Genomic DNA, 21,434 nt, shown 5'->3' on the forward strand with positions numbered 1-21,434 from the left:
GTCAAAGGTTGACTTCTGATTCATTCTATCTAAATTGGCCCTTCTCAACCTTTTTGTGGCTATGTCCCCCACCCCCAGACTTTGCTCAAATGTTTATGGGCCTCCTTCCCTGTGAAGCAGGTAAGTTATGGTTTCTTCCGTACTTCTGTCCTACAAAACTGAAAAAAAATATTTGTGGCACGAGGTGAAAAGAAAATAAAGTTTTTAGTTAAATGTGCTGTGCCTTCCCACCCCCCCACACTCCCCCCCCCCCCCCAGCAGAGTCAGATTGAGAATAGCTGCTCTAGACAATAGCATAACACTCACTTTCATTTTCAATGTGTAATCAATGTTGGGATACACCCTTGTAATGACTTGAGCTGAGCGGATTGTCATGTGGTGGCCAGAGAGAAGGAGAGAGTTTGATTTTCTGTGCTCCCTCCATTCTCCAGGTGGAATCCACTCACCGGACTTCCATTTCTTAAATGCCTAAATCACTTCAGAAGGATGTAGCTCTGCTGACTTCCCAACAGCATGATCTGATGAGTTGGAATATTGTTAGTGAATACAAACAAATCTGTTGACACAGATTTATAAGTTGTTAACTTCAAAAGACTGCCCTGAAAATTTTGCTAAGCGGAAAAAAAACAATTTGTGTCAATGCCTGATACAACGATAATGAGTTTATTGTAATAGGCATTGTACAATGTACATGTACTGAACTTTGTCCTGTAGCCAAATTTTTATAGAAACAAAATAAGAGAATATCTTAAATTAAAAAGAGATATAAACAGAGTGGAGAGAGTGCAGAGAAGGTTTACCAGAATGTTGCCTGGGTTTAAGCATCTGGAGTATGGGGAGAGATTGGACAGATTGGGTCTTTATTCTTTGGAGCGTAGAAAGTTGAGAGGGGATTTGATAGAAGTATTTAAGATTATGAAAGGGATAGACAGAGTGGATGTGGATAGACTATTTCCGTTAAGAGGAGGAAAGATTAAAACAAGAGGACATGAGTTAAGAATTAAGGGGCAGAGGTTTAGAGGTAACATGAGGGGGAACTTCTTTACTCAGAGAGTGGTAGCTGTGTGGAATGATCTTCCGGGAGAAATAGTGGCGGCGGAGTCAATTGTATTATTTAAGAAAAGGTTGGACAGGTATATGGATGAGAGGAAGATGGAGGGTTATGGGCATTGTGCAGGGAGGTGGGATTAGAAAGGGGTGTTTGGTTTGGTGCAGACTAGAAGGGCCTAATGGCCTGTTTCCGTGCTGTAATTGTTATGTTAAATGGATGGATGGTTGATAAATATCGTACTGCAAGATAAATAAAGTGGCATATTGTCCTTTTGGTGAGGTTAAAGAGCCAGATAGCTATTGGGGAAAAAACACCTCTCGGTGCTGATCTTCAGGACCTTCTGTACCTTGAACCTGATGCTAACAGTGAGAAGATGTTGCGACCAAAGTGATTTGGGTCCTTTTAATTTCTGAAGGTGCTAAACAAAAAGAAGGATCTGTAGCGGCGGCTACACTGCTCCTGCAGTAACACATGCAACCAGACGGTAGAGCTCAGTGAGCAGACTCGTTTATTGTAGGCTGCTGGGCTGCACTTATACTCCCAGCCCGGACCTGGCTGAGAACCGCGCTGGAAGGCGCTGACGTCATCCAGGCGTCACGTGGTCCCCCAGCGCGGGTTTCCGAGCCCCGAGCTGGAAGGAAAGGAAACCCCCGTCGGTGCCGTTTTAGCAGGCTGCCCTGCCACGTGGCTTACAAGCAGGGCCAGTTCGTCTGCCTAGTGGTGAGCCCCACAGGTCATCAAGGATCTTGTTAATTGAAAGAGTGAATTAATTTGTGTCTTCTTCATGATAATCTTCATTGAAGAAAATGTTTGTTTTGATGTTAATCTGTAAATATGAGTTAGAATTGCTATTCATTGAAAATGCATTCAAATCAATCTAGTGTCCAATATGCAAGTTTTTTGAAAACATCAAGGCAGCTGATTGAATTGATCTCCCATTTTTATTGTGTTTACTACACATAGGCTTGTAAATTGGCAAACAGATTAACAATCAGGATCTAGCATTAGAATTTATTGGCATGAAGAAGTCACAAAATTTGTTGTTTTGTGGCAGCATTCAGATAAACCATCCTACAAAAATAAATTAAAATAATGTACAAAAAGTCAAAGGAAGGCAGTGTCTTTGGTTCATTGATCATTCAGGAATTTGGTGGCAGCGGGGAAGAAGATGTCCTTGTGTTGCTGAGTGCTCGTTTTGAGGCTCCTGTTCTTCCTTCCCAGTGGTAGCAGAGTAAAGAGAGAATGGACTGGGTGGTGGAAGTCCTTGAGGTTAGAGGCTGCTTTCTTAAGACACTGCCTCTTGTAGATGTCCTCTGTGGAATGAAGTCTGATGCTCATGACGTTGCAGGCCGAGTTAACAACCCTCTGGATATTTTTCCAGGAGTATTGTCTTCTCCGTACCAGACAGTGATGCAACCAGCCAGAATACTCTCCACGGTTTACCTGTAAAGGTCTTCAGTGACATACCGAATCTCCTCAGACACCTCAAAAAGTATAGCAGCTGGCGGTCCTTCTTCATGATTGCATCAATGTGGAGGGTCCAGGGCAGATCCTCAGAAATGTTGACACCCAGGAATTTGAAGTTCTTGACCCTCTCCATTACTGAGTCCTTGATAAGGACTGGATTGTGTCCTCCTGCCATCCACAACCATCTCTGTGGCTTTGCTAATGTTGAGTGCAAGGTTCTTGGTGTGACACTACTCAATGAGCTGATCTATCTCCCTCCTGTACAATCTCAAGAGAGGTGCTGCACAACACCCTGTTATTAGAGCTTTAAGAAAGGCACATTATTGCGAGAGCATTTCCCGTTACATCAATAAAATTGAGACAAAGGATGCTGTTGGTCAAAAATAATTTAAATCATGTCAATGAGGTTACCTTGAACTCTTCAGGAAAGACAGATTGTGAACAACATTTTATTTTACAAATTGGTCTGGTTAGCCATTGTAGCACATTTAAGTAAAAGCCTCATTTTCTTTTCACTTCACATAATAGTTAGTAAGGGAGAAGTACAGAAGAAACCAAAACTTGACTGCTTCACAGGGAAGGGGTGCATAATCTTCGAGCAGAATCCTGGGGCAGCCATAGGCAATAAAAAGTTGAGAAATGGGTGGTCTAGGTTAATAAGTGATTTTTTTTTTCCCAATGACTAATATTTCAAAATGTGCACCACAAAAAGTTGAAATTTGAATGTAACTTGTTTGTATGAATCGTGCTTGATTTTTTTATGCATTTAGTGTCCAATCTAGTGTCCAATATGCAAGTTTTTTGAAAACATCAAGGCAGCTGATTGAATTGATCTCCCATTTTTATTGTGTTTACTGCACATAACTTGTATATTGGCAAACAGATTAACAATCAGGATCTAGCATTAGAATTTATTGGCATGAAGAAGTCACAAAATTTGTTGTTTTGTGGCAGCATTCTTATAAACCATATAAATCATATGAATCTTTGTTCATCTAGTTTTGCTTTAAAACAGAAAATATTGAAATGAGCAGTGGAATACCTTTACTGTAGCATTGGACAAGACAATGATCCAGTCCACAGGGAAAGGATTCTGGACTTAATGTAAAGACCACAGTCTGTCCAAGTCAGTAGCAGAATGTGGGGCACCTTCACGCTGAACACTGGTGCACCTCAGGGCTCTGTGCTCAGCCTGCTTCTGTTCATGCTACTGACCCACGACTTCATTGCCAGATCAAGTTTGCAGGCGACACAACAGTAGTTGGCCTCACCAGCAACAGTAATGAGTCTCACGACAGAGAAGAGGTGGAAAATCTCGCGTTATGATGCGAGATTAACAACCTGAGTCTCTGTGGACAAGATGAAGAAGATGATCGTGGACGTCAGGAGGAACAGGAGCGACCATCCTCCACTACACATCATAACTCTGTAGTGGAGAGCACCAAGTTCCTTGTTGTCTACTTAACAAGTGACTTAATGTAGACGCACATGACTTCACGTGTCAGGAAGGCACAATAGCGACTACACTTCCTCACTTCCTGAGAAGACTGAAGTGGGCAAGGCTACTGGCTACATTCTACAGAAGCTCAATTGAGAGCATCCTGGCCGGCTGCATCACTGTGGTACAATTGCTGCAGAGAAATATACCGGAGGACCATAAGAGTGGCAGAGAGAATCACTGGGTCTCCCCACCAACCTATCCAGTAGTCCCCCCGTCGATGTCCTCTACCGGGATCGTTGTCTGAAGAGGGCGTGCAAAATCATTGAGGACCCCACTTCCACCCTGCACACAGAATCTTTCACGTACTCCTGTCGGGGAAGAGATACAGGATTATCAGACCCAGGCTCAGTGAGAATGCTGTACAACCAAAGGAACTACTCATGCTAGCCATCTGAGACTCTTAATATCCACGAAACGATATTTATATTTTTATTTATTTGTGCATACGAATGCTTGTCCTGAATATGTATTCTTTGTCTGCATGTGTGTTATGTCTGGTTGTGTGTCTGCGTGTTTTGCACTGAGAACCAGAGAATGCAGTTTCAACGGTTTGTACTTGTGCAATCAGATGACAATAAACTTGACTTGTAAGCAAGGCAATATTGGGTTGTACTCATTAATCAAACCAATGCCTCCCATTTTCTAATGAAAATCAGGATCAGGCTTTCAAATGTATTTTTTGTGCTTTCATTAAGCCTTTTTCCGTAAATTCTAGTATTGGTTTGAATAGTGTTTTCTGTGGTCATACTGTACACTTTTCAAAATCTGTACGTGACTATAACAAAAAAGATTCTGTTTTTAATTGCACCATCTTCTTTTCTTCTTTGGCTTGGCTTCGCGGACGAAGATTTATGGAGGGGGTAAAAAGTCCACGTCAGCTGCAGGCTCGTTTGTGGCTGACAAGTCCGATGCGGGACAGGCAGACACGATTGCAGCGGTTGCAGGGGAAAATTGGTGGGTTGGGGTTGGGTGTTGGGTTTTTCCTCCTTTGCCTTTTGTCCGTGAGGTGGGCTCCATGATCACAGATAAACTATACAAGTGATTATTTCGCATTCAATATGTCGTCTAGTTTGCTCCCAATTAGCCAATGCACAGAGGGACGCGAGACACCAAGTAACCTTGACAAACATGTCTGAGGGGGAATTGGAGCAAATATCAAATGAGAGGTTCAGAATCGATGGGGTAATTTGTTATGATTGTATGTTCATCTGTAATCAATGAACTGAGCCAGTAGGGAGATGTAGACTTGGCTCTGAGGAAAGCCGTGTTTGCACAATATGAAATCAGAAGAGGGAGAATGTTTTTCATTGTACCGAGAGCTCCATCTACTCCTTTGAGATGTGTGTTGCTTAGAATATGAATTTTCTCTTTCATTTCTTTTGTAAATTCACTCTCATAAATAATATCAAATCCTTACAGTTAAACATCAGAATTATTCAGTTTAATAGATCAAACTGAATTTTTGTAATATACTATTTTCCATGAAGTGCTTTTAAATAAAATAAAGCATTTTATTGTTGTAACATCCACAAATTTGATGATTCTTATAGAAACTGAATCTGTGCAGTCATCTCCGTGAAGAGTAACGGGCTGAGCACACAGCTCTGAGGTGTGCTGGTGTTCGGCCTGATGGGGCTTGAGGTTTTGCTGCCGACCCAGATAAACTATGGTCTTTCAGACAAGAAGTCCAGAATCCAGTTGCAGAGAAGAATGTTGAGGTCCCTTGAGGACAGCTTATCCACCAGCCTCTGTGGGGTGATCATGCTGAATGCCCAGCTGAAGTCGATGAACAACAACCTGGCTTGTGAGGTATTGATCTCTCGATGGGTCAGGACAGAGTGGAGGGTCAAGACTATTGCATCATATCTGGATCGGTTTAGAAGATTGGCAAACTGGAATGGGTCCAATGGCCCTGGAAGGTGTAACAATGCATTCCATCACCAACTTGTCAAAGACCTTCATGATTGTAGAAGTTAGTGCCACTGAGCAATTTAGTCCTGATACCATCACTTTCTCAGGCACCAGGATGTTGATGGCTGCCTTGAATCCTGTGGGGACAGTGAACTGTTGCATTGAGATGTACTCGGTGTCCATTGTGACATTTGTCAGCTTCAGCACCCGACCAGGTATGTTATCTGGACCTGCTGCTTTGTGTGGGATCACTCTTGATTGGGCCTTCCTCACCTCAGCTGCTGAATGCCTATTCTTTATGGGAAAATGAAGCATTCTTTGCCATCACCTTTCTTTTCCTTATCAAACCGTGCATCGAAGGGAGGTACCATTATTGCTGGCCTGCATAATCAGTTCTTGTTTGAATACCCTGCTACATGCCCCTTGTGTTGCTAATGTCATGTAAGTATATGTGTGGATTTTCTGTGCGTACCCCCACTTTTCATTCCTGATTGCACAGGACAGTTCAGCCCTTCCTGATCTTCATGCCATCTCTTTTCCCAACGTGAAAGCAGAATCACAAGCTCTGAATGATGCATGAATCTGGTCATGGTTTTTGATGTCCTGGCTGTGTAGCGTTTGATCACCCAGACATCCTCAATACCCTTACTTATGTAACTAGTCAGTCCCCGTATATTCATCGATGTTGGTGGTCATTGTAGATGGCCAACTACTCGAATGTACTCCAGTCCATGGCTTTAGAGCAGTTCTTCAGTGCTTCTGTGGCTCCCTCTAGCCAGCTCCTGATCTCCCTGTGAACTGGTTTGACTTATTTTACCAGTGGTCTGTAAACAGGGAGTAGCAGGATAGGGATTATGTGGTCTGAGAACCAAAGGTGGGAGCGGGGGACAGACTTGTACACTCTAGTGCATTTGTGTTGACCAGATCCTGATTGCAAAATTGACATGTCGTTGGAACTTCGGCAAGACCGTTTTTAAGTTGACATGATTGAGGTCACCGGCAACAATCATACAACCATTACGGTGAGTTGCCTTGGCTTCACAGATTGCCCCATATGCTTCTTCAGTGCTTCCCCATCATGTGCAGGGGGAGGAACATTGACAGTGTGCCTTTTTAAAGTTATAAAAGGCATTGGTGAGACAACATCTGGAGTATCATGTGCAGAATTGGTTTGCTTATCTAAGAAAGAACATACTTGCAGTTGAAAGGACATGGTATAGGTTTACTAAACAAATTCTTTGGATATTGCGACTACCATAAGAAAATTAATTAAAATGATTAAGTAAAAACACAAAGCTGGAGAAACTCAGCAGGTTAAATAGTGTGCTTTATATAGCAAAGATAAAGATACGTAAACAACGCTTTTGACTTTGAGCCCTTCATCGAGGTCATGATTGATGAGGGGCTCAAGCCTGAAATGTTCGTTATCTATCTTAATCTTTGCTATATAAAGTGCATTGTTTGACCTGCTGAGTTTCTCCAGATTTGTTTTTACTTCAACCACGGTGCTTGCAGACTTTGTGTTTTACTTTTTATCATTAAATTGAGTTAGGTTTCCTTTGAGTATATCCTGCCTGATATATTCAAATAGTCAAGAAATTCTAACATGTACTTCGAACAGATTATGACAGGCTGGATGTGAAGAATATATTCCCTGTGATAGGTTGCCTAGAATGAGGCGACATGCTCTCATCATACAAGCTGAGACATTTCAGACTGAAGCCACAGAGCACCGTCAAGGATCTGTGCTAAATGGCTCACATATTACAGCATAGATGAAGGCTACTCTGTCCATCAGATCCATGCCAGTTCCCAGCAGAGCAATCATGTCCATGTCATTCCTCCTGTCATCCTCCTTGCAATGCATTAGTTCTCTCATACCCATCAACTGCTCTTGGGTTCTTTTAGCTAGATTGCATCATAATTATTGTAGCAGTTAACCAGTGATAATGGTTCTGAGTTAGAGAGGAAATGGGAGCACCTGATCACAGGTAACAGTATAGATTCCACACAGCATTAAAAGTCGGGATCAAATTCGGGTTTCTGGAGATAGAAGAACTTGTGAATGGCATTAAGAGATATGTGGAAAGAACCAACATATGGTATTGAGATGTGTGATCACCCACAATTGTTTTGAATGATAGAGTAAGCTCAAACGGCAAATTGGTCTTCTATTTTCCATGTTTCCACTGTCCTCATACTAGCCATTACTTTCACTGAAGCAGAGACTAGGCCTCAACATGGTAAAGCAGTTCAAAGCTATGCTATATAATACTGGCTTTTATGGTACTAAGTCACCACCTTGTATGGCCTTGTGTTGGAGACCAATATGTACAGTCAGCAAGGTGCTGATTTTTGAGAGCAATTGTATCAACTTGTATGAGCATGTATCATATTACACGTTAGGCTTTTTCAGGTGCATTCTACGCTAAGAATGTGCCTGCGCGGCCATTTAAATTGCTGTTCAGGTGGCAGTGTTTAAAGCGCAGGGCTGGCCACCTGGAGGACACAGCTGCACAGGATGCGGCTCTGAGCCCACTCCGGCTCCTGCCCAGTGTCAGCTGTGATCAGCAGCCTGGACCCTTTAACATCCGCTTTCAGCCAGCTACATTCAGGTGGCTGGGGGAGCCGCTGAGCTGATTCTCCCTCTCGGAGGAGGGTTACGTAGCTCGCCTCAAGAGCGCCTCCTGCACATTCAGGTGGCCTCAAAACAGCCGCATATTGCCTAAACCTGCAGCTTTACCTGCGGGGCAATTGGCCACCTGAAAGCGCCTATTGTCAACTTGTTGAGTAAATGCAAGGTGTCAGAAATGACCATACTGTGTCAGATACACATTAGAATAGACAAGTTAGAATGAAGGATGTAATTTTGAAAGTTCATTTGGCATATTTCTAGGAATGGTATATACTTTGAAGAATTTGGCTTCATAGATTCATACTCGATGAACAGACATTTACTTCCACTGATGGAATAATTTCATTGAGCTACTTTTAGTATTACATGTTCCCAGTTCATTTTCATTTAAGTGGGACTGTCTCTTTAAGAGAACAAATCAAGCTGCAAGCCCTGTAAGTTTTGGAGATTGACTGTGGGGATAGGCTGGGGCCAGTGTGCACTCAAATACATTACTTCTGAAGAGGGAGGAGGTTGCCCTGGAAAACACAAGTGCAGAGACCATGTAACCAATTACTCAGTTTGATCGGGGGCCATTTTAAATGCATCTCTTTGAAGGGAAATGGTGCTGAAGTGGCCTTGTGTGGTAATGGACAATTTGTCCGAATTCTCTATCAGGAGAATGAGATCACCCCACCGTGGTCAAAGGAACAATCACTTTGGAAGGGGGATCTGTGTACCACATCGTGAGCAAAGGAGAAGGTCACTTTGAATGGTTGACTCACAAAAGGATTCTGGAAGCAGAAAAATACTGCATTTGGATTGTGACCATTAAGACAGTCATTTCAGCTGATCCACCAAGGAATTCTGGAAGCAGAGGAAGACTGCGTTTGGATCATGACCATTGTGAGGACCAATTTTGGCTGACCTACGAAAGGGTTCTGGAAGCTTTGTGAAAATCACTCACTTCATGTCCCCTACACAAAGAAAAGGGGAGTTTGATTGCCATTCGTCTGAAAAGGACATTTCTTTGGAGGCATCTAGACAAGGATTTTGTGAGTTTACCACAGCCAGTCACCCCGGTCTCTCCCACCTACTCCATGATTATCAATTTAAGAGTCATGGTGTCAACACTGGATTTTGAACTGATCTTCCAGAATTGGGACTGAACTGTAATTGGGATATTTTGAGTGCATGTGTGTACACACACACACACACACACACACACACACACACACACACACACACACACACACACACACACACAGTAAGGGTTTGTTTAGAAAGATTATATAAAGTGTTATATATTTGGTGATTAATAAATTAAAATATTATTTTAAATATAACACACTCTTGGCTAATTTTTTATTGCTGCTGTGTGAGTATGTAACATCGGGTGAGGTGGGGATGAGGCTTTTGTCTTTCTGTTCATGTTAACGCTGTCCTTTCTTCTTCATTGTTCTCTTCCATGTCTTCAATCAACAGCTGCTGGTACGACCTGTTAATCATTTCATCAGTGATGCGATCAAAGGCCCAGATTATTGATTATATTAGTTCAAGAGGGCAATTGAAGTACAATTAAGGTTTGGTAATAATTGCTTTGCCAGTAGCCCTCGACACTCATAATTGAATAAATTAAAGATTATCAGAAATGTTTTCCATCTCACCACTGTGCATTTTAAATATTCATAAGGAACCCATTGTTTTTATCATTTGGCATTTGGAGATGTAACATTTATCCACACCTTGATGAAGGGCTCATGCCGGAAACGTTGGTTATTCTATCTTTCTTTATCTTTGCTCCATAAAGTTCACTGTTTGACCTGCTGAGTTTCTCCAACATTGTGTTTTTTAATTCAACCGTGGGGAGTGCAGACTTTTTGTTTTATTTCGAGATGTGATGTAGTTTCATGAAGTTCTAATGCATTATTGCAGAAATTTAAACCTTTTTATTTAATCTTTATTTTTGCCATTCTAATAGTGACCATCCATTTCACTGCAGCAATGGAAGTCATACACTGATGTGATGTTTCCATGCAAGGCGGGTATTGTTCTGTCAGATTTAGATTTTTTTTCTTCACTGATTGATATTTTCATACAACGCCAGAATGAATTCCGTTATTTCCCAGAAGGCTGGAATATCTGTTCTCATCCACATTTCTTTCTTGGACTTGGTTCTGAAGAGCTGACAAACCAGCCAAAGATAAGGGAAGAGCACAGGGGAGGAGAGAATCATTAATTAGGGTTTTTTTTTTGGATTGTCTTGGATCATCGTACTGCTGCCGCATAAACAGAATTTATTTCTAAATGCTTAATTTTCTCAATTTAATTTTCACTTCCCCTTCCTGCCTGATATATTCAAATAATCTGCAATTTTTTTTAAAATTCCTCACTGATGTATGCAATAAATTGTTTCCTTGTGTTACTCACAGTTATGGGGACTGAAGGGAACAAAAGGTAGAAATGAGCTAAGGAACATATTTACACGTTAAGAAAAGGTTTTGTTGTTAAAGACTGGATATGTCAGAATGAAGATTAAATTCAAAAAAATGCCAAGAGGTATTGAAAACTCACGAGTGACTGACGAAGCAGCCGAAGTGTAATGCAATGACTCTTTTACTTTTCCATTAAGGTGACGAGACCACTGAATGCCTATTCTAACATTAAAAACTCCAGGCTATAGAAAAATCTGCTTTCTGAAAGGAATGACACTTTAAAACCTCTCACACTCTTTATGTAGCAGAAATTCCCCCCAGGTTTCATTCTGGCAATGTTACATGATGTTTCCATGGTTACAATTAATTATTTGCCCCTTAACTGTGAAACGCAGCTGATGCCTTCTAACTTCTCATTATACTCCCTCCTCCTATCTGAGATTTTTGATAATTTAGTTGGGATTTTTCAAATTAGTTACCGTGTAAATTTTAATAACATGCCTGCTGTCCAAAATGCACACAACCTGAGGGATATTGAACAAGATCAATAATAAATTAATTTTCCATGGAAATTAGTTCATTGCAAACCAAAGGAACTCCTCCACAACACGTTTAATTAGCCATCAAAATATGCTTCATTCTTTTTCATATTTTCATTCGTAATGGCTCCAGTTCTTGATGGAGCAAGGATCTTGGACATAAGCACCCTCCAATACAAAAGATTTAAAAGAAGAATTGTATCTCTCCAGGTTGACAGTATCTACACCTTCGACTCTCTATGGGGAGTCCACTAACATCCCCCATGAATAATGACTTTGTAAGTCATGGACAAAGAGAATCTATCCTGCCTGCACTTGGGGTTGTACTCTTACATCTTTGTGTGGGTGATTGAGTTTCTCTATGAATTTGGCTGGAGATTTTTTTCTCAAGCAAGGAGAGTGTTCTTCAGGTAATGAACGATGGCCCATATTTCCAAACAAGTGAAGCTATATAAGAAGGGCTCAGGCCCGAAATGTTGGTTGTTCCTATTCTGTATATCTTTACCTCCTATGGACGCTTCAAGGCGTGCTGAGTTCCTCCAGCAGTTTTAATTAGAAACTATATTATGGTCCTCTACTGTGTGACTGCATTGTAATACAGATACTTATAAGACAAAAACACATTTATACCTCTGACAAAGTAATAGTGCTTTCTGTAATTGTGAAGCAGAGATAGATGCTCCTTTAATAATTACGGGCTTTTATTCCAGTATCAAATATAAAGCGTTGAATTCGATTTGTTGTACTCCATCTCATCTCATTGGAGAAAATCGCTTTATCTCTTGTGGAGTTGTAACGATCAGTACTCTTTGGCCGTGGCCTGACAGCACTGGAAGATTTTGTCAGATCGTGCGAATGAAACAGAAAAGCTGAAGTTCTCATTCTTGGCTGGGTTCATTAAGCTCGTATGAGTGACAATGTGGCTAGTACAGTTGACATCAACACTGTTGTCCCTCAGGGAAGGGAAAATAGGCTGATGGCAGTGATCACTGACTGGTCTATGCAAGGACAGAGATGGAATGAGTTCTAATGGCTCACAGATAAACACCATGTCAGTGCTGTGATCTGGATTCATTCAATGTGCAGCTACTTGGGAAGGTTACTTTGACATGTTATGAAACAACATTTTGCTTTTTTGAAAGAGCTAGAAAAGAATTAAGAAATTCTAATTTTTGAAGTTTCAAGCAAATAATTTTATTTCAATGAGATTTGCAATTACAGGTAGACTCCGCTTTACGAATACTCAAGTTACGAAAATTTGTGGTTACGAAAGGATTTGAATGGGTTTTCGCTTTTACGAAAACAGCCTATGCATATCCTATATGGACAGGATAACAAACGAAGAAGTTCTACAAAGAACAAAAAACAAAACATACATTACTTAAAAGAATCAGAAAACAGAAATCAAAATTCTTTGGACACATCCTGCGAAGAGACACATTAGAACATTTAGATACAATTGGAAAGATGGAAGGAGAAATATAGAGAATGAAAATGATCGATGGATTAACATCGTGGTTAGAATCAGGGGAGGTAATTCGGAGGGTCAGAGACCGGGATGGATGGAGAGACACCATCGCCCATGCCAAACAGCAAGGCCCCTGAATATATATAGTAGTGAATGGGTCTTCGCTTTATGCCATTTTGTCTCACAAAAGGTTTCGTAGGAATGCTCTAGTTTTGTAAAGCAGGTTATTCTTGGACAATTTTTATCCTTAACTTCACTAGATTAATAATTTTCTATATGTTGCAATCTTAATGAAGGAATTGGACATTCATTTAGTTTCTGGCACAGTAGTTATAAAACTGTTAAAATATCAAAATTAATTTATCTTCATTGGTTCCTGCTTATGCCTCAAAGCAGCTTTCACATGGTAAATACATTGTTTGGAGATGTGTTCAGTGCCGTCTGCCCACCACAGCTGCACATACCACCACCATGCAGTAAATAGTTTCTCTTGTTTCAAATAGAAACTCTGTGCTTCCAAAGTTTAACTAAAATAGGATCAATGATGAGATGTAACTGTCATTTCTGTGATGAATTTCCTTTCCCAGCTGCATTGCTCTGCCTTTAAATGTGTCAAATAAATGTTCAAAATAGAGGAGCTCGTGTGAATCAGCATTTTAGTGAAGGCTCATTAAAATAGCTCTGTGACAACGCCAAATTCTTCTCAATAGTCCCACAGATTTTCTCTATAATTTTTGCTCACATGCCAAAGAATTCTACCAGGTACCTACATCAGGGAAAATTTATGGTAGCCAAATAACCTATGAAGCCAGTACATTTAGAATGTGAAGGAAAACGGGAAAACCCAGGGCAATCCAGAAGAACATGCAAACTCCAGAACATGCAGCAGAAGTAACATCTCCAACTGTATCCTTTTGTAACATAAGAAATAGGAGCGCGAGTAGGCCATTGGGTCCATTGCGTCTGCTCCACCATTCAATAAGATCTTGGCTGATCTGATGACTGGCTCTTCTTCAGCTACCTTTTCTTGATGGGCTCTTCTTCAGCTACCTGCCTTTTCTCCATAATCCCTGAATTCACCTACTATGTAAAAATCTATGCAATCTTGTCTTAAATATGTTGCCTTCACTGCTTGCATGAGCAGGAAATTCCATAGATTTGCCACTCTCTGAGAAAGACAGTTCCTCCTCATCTCCATTCTAAATCTACCCTGAATCTTGAGAGTATGTCCTCTCATTTTGGTCTCCCCAACCAATGTAAACAACTTTCATGCCTCTGCCTTTCATAATGTTATATGCTTCTATAAGATCCCCTCTTATTCTTCTGAATTCCAGCGAGTATAGTCCCAGACGATTCAAATCCTCATAGGCTTACCCCCTTCATTCCTGGAATCAACCTGGTGTACCTCCTCTGCACTGCCTCCAAGGCCAGTATATCCTTCCTCAAGTAAGCCGACCACAACAGCATGCAATACTTCAAATGCGGCCTCACCAGTACCCATTAGAGATGGTTTTCTATAATAACGACAATATTGTTCACGTTTGGTAAATTTACAGATGACACCAAATTAATGGTGCAGTGGACATAAAGAAGGATTTCAAAATTACATGAGGAACTAGATCAGTTTGGAAGGTGGACCAAGGAGTGGCAAATTGAATTTAACTCTAACAAGTATGAGCTGGTGAACTTTGGTAAGTCAAACCAGGGTTGGACTTGCACAGTGAATGGAAGGGCCCTGAAGAATGATGCAGAACAGAGAGCTTGCTGTAGAGGTGCATGGTTTAATGAAAATAGCCCCTCAGGTGGACATGGTAGTAAAGAAGCTGCTTGGCACCCTTGTATTCATTGGGTGGGGTATTGAGTCCAAAAGATGGGACCTCATAATACAGCCATACAAGACATTGGTGAGACCATGGGGTGTATTTAACAGTTTTGGTCAATCATCTATTGGAAATAAATTAGAATGGGTGCAGAGAAGCTTCATTCAGCACTTTGCTGGAACTTTTGGGCTTGAGTTACTGGAAGAGGTTGGAACATTTAGGTCTGTTATGAGCCCAGAGGACTCCAAAAACCTTTTGGAATGACCACCTGATGAATCACCACCCACCTTTCATTTGCAGGAACATCATTTTTTCATTAACAATTCACCCAGTAATATCTTAATATCCTCCTCATTCATAGCCTTCTCCCTCATGTCAGTCAGATCAGAATCTGTCTTTTGCTGCTCAATAAACTCTTTCTTAACAAAGACAAATCCTGACTCACATTTAACCTGCTCCTTCTGGACTATTACAGAAGTACTGGATAAATCTCTATCAACTGGATCTTCCTCTGCTCTCATTTTCTTAGACAAAGGCCTTGTCACCGTGCATGCAGGATATATCTCACAATCTTTATCAACCTTATCCTTACTTGGCTTATTTATTAATCTCAAAACTGACCTGACTTTATCCTCCACCAAATCATTCCCTAATAAGAATGAGACCCCTCGCATGGGTAACTTTGAAATAACTCCCACTACAACTGGTCCTTTAACTAATTTTAAATTCAGCACTATCTTGTGCAGAGCTTTTGATTCTACATCTCCTCCAATACCTCTCATCAAAGTTGTCTCTCCTGTGTCTGTCTTTTGATCAAGAGTTAAAACATTCTCTAACAACAGTGACTGGGCAGTTAGCTGGTACCTGGGAAGTTCCTTCCTTTACTGAAACCAAGCCCTCTGATATTTGGACAATTTTACGTGGCCCACAAAGAAGTTCTGTTTTCAAAACCCACTCATCTGTACTTATTACAGAATCTGACCAAGTTTGGAAAGTTTAACTTGGCCATACTGAGTTTTGGAATTTAAAACATTCTCATCTGCAAATTCTGCAGAATCTGACCAAGTCCTCGACTATCAAATCTACACAAATTGGCGCTGCGAAACATTTCTCAAAACCCATTGCTGCTATTTTTTCAACACACACAAGCTTTGAATGAGCTTGGAAAAACAATTTACTAATAAATCACAAAAACTCCAGAAGTTTAAGATCCCACAACTCCAAATGTTACAATCCAAAAATGATGAGGTCTCCAGAGGACTCTTTAAAAACTAACAGCAACAGAAATTCACCAAGACAATGGTTACTTGAACAAAAACACTTTTAAATTTCTTCATACATAATAATAGGATCAATATTTAACTTATTACTAACTATCAACTTAGCCTAATCCCCTTCTAATTCTAAGCGCATGTGTGTGTAATGTGTATGTGTTCAGGAAAGTTATTTGTTTCACTGTCCAATCTTTCACTTCTCCAAGTTCAACGGGATCAGGCAATTTTCCACAATGTCACAGAATTTAACATTTATGATCTTCACCAGGCTCTGGTGCTTTAATTTAAATTGTTAGCGCTCAGGAAGGTTCTTGCTGGATTCAGAGAGAGAGATTCATAGTCAATGGACACACACAAACTGATCTCCTTCAATCAGCCACTTGCTGAAGAAACTTGCCCTCTTGAGGGTTTAACCTTTTCTTCCAGGTTACCACAGAGTTCTTCCTTTTCCCTTCTTTCAGGAAAAAGACATTAACCACCTGCTTCTTCTTGTAATTGACTACAAGAGTTTAGAATAGGCTGAACTTAGAACTCAAAAACCCATCTTCAAATGCGGTCTTTACCAAGTCTCCCAATTTTGCCGCCTTCACCATGAACCTGCTGCAGTAATCTCTCTCTCTCTCTCTCGCTCTCTCTTTCTCTCTCAGACTTCAAAGTGGTACCAGTTTTAATAGCAATAAAAGATTAATCAGTTTCTGAGCCTGGTTGAATGTTTTCGATAGTATGAAACAGCCTGGAAATGCTTAATATCGCGCTTCAACCATCTCAGAAAAATAGTTTCAAAATCTTAAGAACAAAACTGTTATATAATTGAACTTTCAGGAACTAATTCATGATATTGGTTAACTGATGCATATTAACCAACATACCTGAAAGGACTCTCCAGAAAGAGTATCTAGAGACCTTGTATACATTTGAAAGACCAACATTGCGTTAGTTTAATGCCTCAGTTTAATTTCTCATCCATTAAAAAAAACTTTTAATCTTAAAATCTGTGACCAATATTGCAAAGTACAGGTATTATCTTATGAATTTTATATTCAAGTCTCTGGAGCTGGACTTGGTTTCATTTACCAATGGAAATCAAATGAACACCCAGAAGGATTATTTTCCACACCTCTCTGCAATTTAAATTTTCAAAAGAGCATGGATCTGCCTCAGATATTTTACATTCTTATCTCTGGTATGCATCCGCATGTGTTTTTTCTTTCCTTTACTACGATGCTTCACCTGAGATTATTGATTTTTCTGACCTGCAGTAAGGATTCTCACTGAAGGGAGCAAGGGCATTTATTTCCATCTTATAATAAGTGCAAACCAAAGCACAAATTCATAATTAATATTGGTAATTTTGGTAGTCATTCTCTTTCTTTTTAAAATGCTTTATTAAGTTTAACATAAATATAGAATTGGCAATTACATAATTATTCATTTGTATACAATTAAGCACACAAAAAAATGAACAAAAGTAGATAGTTACTCTCAAAGGTAATAAAATGTTTACCAATGAAATGGAAAATAATAAATAGGATAACGGAGGGAAGTGATTTTAATGGTACAGTTGTAGGGAAAAGCAAGGGTGATGTCAGATTCAGTTTTGCACATGGCACAACATTGTGTCATTTTGATTGCTGCCAACAAGTTGGAAGGAAGATGGTCAAATTGTGAAATAATTCTGTGCAGTAATTGTCTTCAAACAGTGTTAAATTGAAGATCTTCTATTCCAAAGGTTGTCAGTTGGTAAAGATCCCATTACACTATTTAAAAAGTTATTCAGTTCTCCCAATATTCAGTAGTATAGGTTTGAGAGAAAATCAATAGTTCATTCAAGTCACCACTATATAGAAAAAGGATCTTGTATGTGCTTTCCACATCCAGTTATATCAGAAGATTTTTTTAAGGTGGAGTAATGTGGCTGTGTTATCTGAATTAATATAGCTTTACTGATTTTGGATTCAGGATATTCGTTTAATGTTCATGAGATCCAGTTAAAAAGCAAACATAATTCTCCATTGTTTTTTTCTGGTGAAACATATAATATATTATTATTGCCCTTAGCATTTTAGGTCAGATAATGTCAAGAAAAAGCAGCAGTTAAGCAACTTCCCAACATGCATTTAAATGCGGAACACAATCAATGAAGCTGGGGTGGTAAACATAACAACCCATTGAGCCGTACAGTAACCTGACAGAAGAATTTATTTTTAACCTCAATTGCACTCTCCCACCCAATCACCAAAGTCTCCATTGTCCAAAAATTCAGGCAGTAAGATGGATGGAAGATGCAGAGTCCAAAGCTATGGTTTGAAACGGGAAAAATTAAGAAATGCCAAGGACATAAAGATAACTAGACTCTAAAAAGTCAATGAGTGCAAGGGCACTTCATGACCTGAGCGAAAAAGGTTATGATTTAACGTAGGGTGGAGATGATTTAAATTAAATGTCCTAGGGTTCAGATTTCACATCTTTCGTCAGAGTACATACATGACATCACACACAACCCTGAGATTCCTTTTTCCTGCGGGCACGGCAGGATTATCACTAATTGGTAGTGCAAAAAATAAACTGCACAGTGTAAACATGTGAACAAAAAAGAACAGTAAACAGATAACAAATGTAAACAAACTGCAATACAGCGAGAACAAAATAAAGTCCTTCAATGTATCTCTGAGTTTGTTGTTGAGGGGTCTGATGGTGACGGGGGGGAGCAGCTGTTCCTGAACCTGCTGGGGCAAGTCTTGTGGCGTCCAGACCTCTTTGCTGATGGCAGCAGCGAGAACAGAGCGTGTGCTGGGTGGTGAGGGTGTTTGATGATCGCTGCTGCCTTCCTTTTTCAATATTTTTATTGAGTTTTATAAGTAAATCATACATGGGTAATAAGAATAAGTATCCAACAAAGTATATAATATTACGATTACAAAATAACCCATGATATATTGAAAAAGACAAAAAAGTGTAAAAATTATGCTAATAATCTAACCCCTCCCTAGTGAAGTTATTAATTCAACATGTATGTTGCAATATTGTAAGAGGGGAAAAAGCGAACCGCAAAACAGGATCTAAATAATCTTAAATTATGAAAATAATTAAGAAAATGACTAAAATTAATTTTAGTCGTAGAACATCTAATTTTTTCCTAAGTCAGGCAGGTCATCACATCTGATCGCCATTGAATACGAGTAGGGGGGAACAGTATCTTTACATTTCACTAATACAGCTCTTCTGGCGATAAGAAGAGTGAAGGCAACTACATGGGATTGTAGCCCAGACAAATTCAGGTCCACTGGCCTACTCATTCCAAATAGGGCAAGAAAAGGATTAGGAATCAAATTAATATTAAGAATTAAAGACAAGGTATGAAAAATACTTTCCCAATGCTTAGAAAGAAAAGGACATGACCAAAACATATGAAACAATGTACCTTCTATGTTTTGCATCTGTCACATTTTGAAGAAATATTAGAATAAAATTTAGCCAATTGAGCTCTGGAGAAGTAAGCTTGCTGTACTTTAAATTGTAATAACGTCAGACACATAGAGAAGATGAATTTCCCATGAAGCATCAGAAAGTAATTATTGAAAATCTTGCTCCCATAATTTCCTAGTCTTGTCCACAGAATTACCACGAGACTCATGAAGAGCTGATATCAACTTTTTATGACTTGGTTTAAAATTACAAATCTTCTCTATCATTTAATTCCAGATTTTGAGGCACTCTTAATACCAAAGAATTCAAAAAGATCGTAATCTGTAAATATATAAAAAAAATTAATGTTTAGATAGTTTAAACTTAAAGATATTTGTTCAAAAGAAGCCAAATTTTTGGTCAATAAAAAGATCTTGAAAAGATTGGATACCGAACTGCAACCATTCATGAAAACTAAAATCTTGTACCGAAGGTTTTTTTTTAAAAATTAACTAAAAGGTGACTGACTAGCAGAAATCTAGTGTACAAAGTGTTTTATGAATTGAAACAAAATTCTCAATGTATGTTAAACAGCAAAACTATCAGTTAATTTAGAAGCAGGAAAAGATAATAGTGTTCTAACTATTGAAATAAGAGAATACTTCTTAGTAGATTCCATTTCAAGATTAATCCAACTTGCAGGATCTGGCCTATCCTTAATGATGAATCCAAAAAGTAATGTATCTAATATTAGCTGTCCAATGATGCCAACCTCCCCCCCCTCTCTTTTTAGGGTTTTGAAGAAATGTTTTATTAAGACAGGGCTATTTATTTTTTCCAAATGAAAAGATATTTGAATCAAGTGACTCAAAAAAAAGTTTTGGGAACAAGTACAGGTTGAAAAATATATACAATATTAGATAGGATATTCATCTTAATGATATTAATGCATCCAATTAAGGACTGTGAGAAAGGAGACTATTGAGCTAAGGACTTCTTGACATTGTTCATTAAGGTAAGGAAGTTCTCCTTAAACAAATTATTGAAGCTCCCGTACCAGACGGTGATGCAGCCGTTCAGCACATTTTCCACCACACCTCTGTAGAAATTTGCCAGGGTTTCTGGTTTCATACCAAACCTCCGCAATTTCTTTTTCCAGCTAATACAAAAGGCACTAATTTGTTCATTCACGCAGGTCCCAAGTGCTCTTTCGAGTATAGTCCCAATGCTTGAATTTACAACCATTTATCGTGCATTCATGTCATGCAAAAATTCTGGGTAAATGTAATGAATGACATCAATTGTTCAAGGCTGAACCCTGACCACTATCTTAATGTATTTTCAAAAAGCCCAATATTGTTGGAATAATTTGTTGATAGGTTTTTTTTTTAAATTTGGTATGTGGGTTTTTTTTTTTCCTTTTTACTTCTATTTAATGGTTCTCTTTCTCAATTTTTGTGGTACATTTTGTTTAAGTTCTCGATGACCATGACATTTTCGACTTTCTCTGTGCAACCTTGTGCTTCTGCGATACTGTTAATGCAGGATGCCCATGAATTATTTACCATGATAGGCATTGAGCAGTACACTATGATTATGTATTATTAAAAGATGCTTTTCGCCGTCAACTTCAGCGCATATTTATTTGAAATGGATCAGGGAATTATTTGCCTTTTTTTTCTGAATTATTTCATCATGTCATTTTTAATGCCTGAAAATCAAATCAAATCAAATTCCTAAAAGGTGAGAAGACCCCTGCCCCCTGTTTAATTCATTCTATACATTGGAAGCAAGAACAAAGGTGCATAATCGTACAGCAACTCTACAGAAAGAAGAACGACATTATGTATTTTTTAAATCAAAATAATTATCAATTATTTATGTGCTGTCCTCTTAAGAAAGAGCTTGCCATGCCCAATATGTCCTTTATTGGGTAATTAAAAGGAGAC

At 39.3% G+C, this 21,434-nt stretch overlaps 1 protein-coding gene across 8 annotated transcripts in view; it reads left to right on the top strand.

Moving 5' to 3' along the window:
• Positions 1-21,434, top strand: part of LOC138746709 (unconventional myosin-Id-like) — a 303,031-nt gene that overhangs the window by 111,063 nt on the left and 170,534 nt on the right. Inside the window, exon 18 of one of the 8 annotated variants that reach the window (XR_011347055.1) lies at positions 10,030-10,086. The exons of 6 other annotated variants lie outside the window; for them this stretch is intronic. Coding sequence is in view for 1 of the 2 variants with exons in the window: in XM_069905036.1 (XP_069761137.1) it covers positions 10,030-10,089 (60 nt within the window). In the remaining variant the exon portion in view is untranslated. Of the gene's footprint in view, positions 1-10,029; positions 10,354-21,434 lie in introns of those variants that run through there. One more of the 8 variants, XM_069905036.1, reaches the window with a different exon arrangement.

The sequence above is a fragment of the Narcine bancroftii genome, chromosome 12 (assembly GCF_036971445.1).
Source record: "Narcine bancroftii isolate sNarBan1 chromosome 12, sNarBan1.hap1, whole genome shotgun sequence".
Taxonomy (NCBI): domain Eukaryota; kingdom Metazoa; phylum Chordata; class Chondrichthyes; order Torpediniformes; family Narcinidae; genus Narcine; species Narcine bancroftii.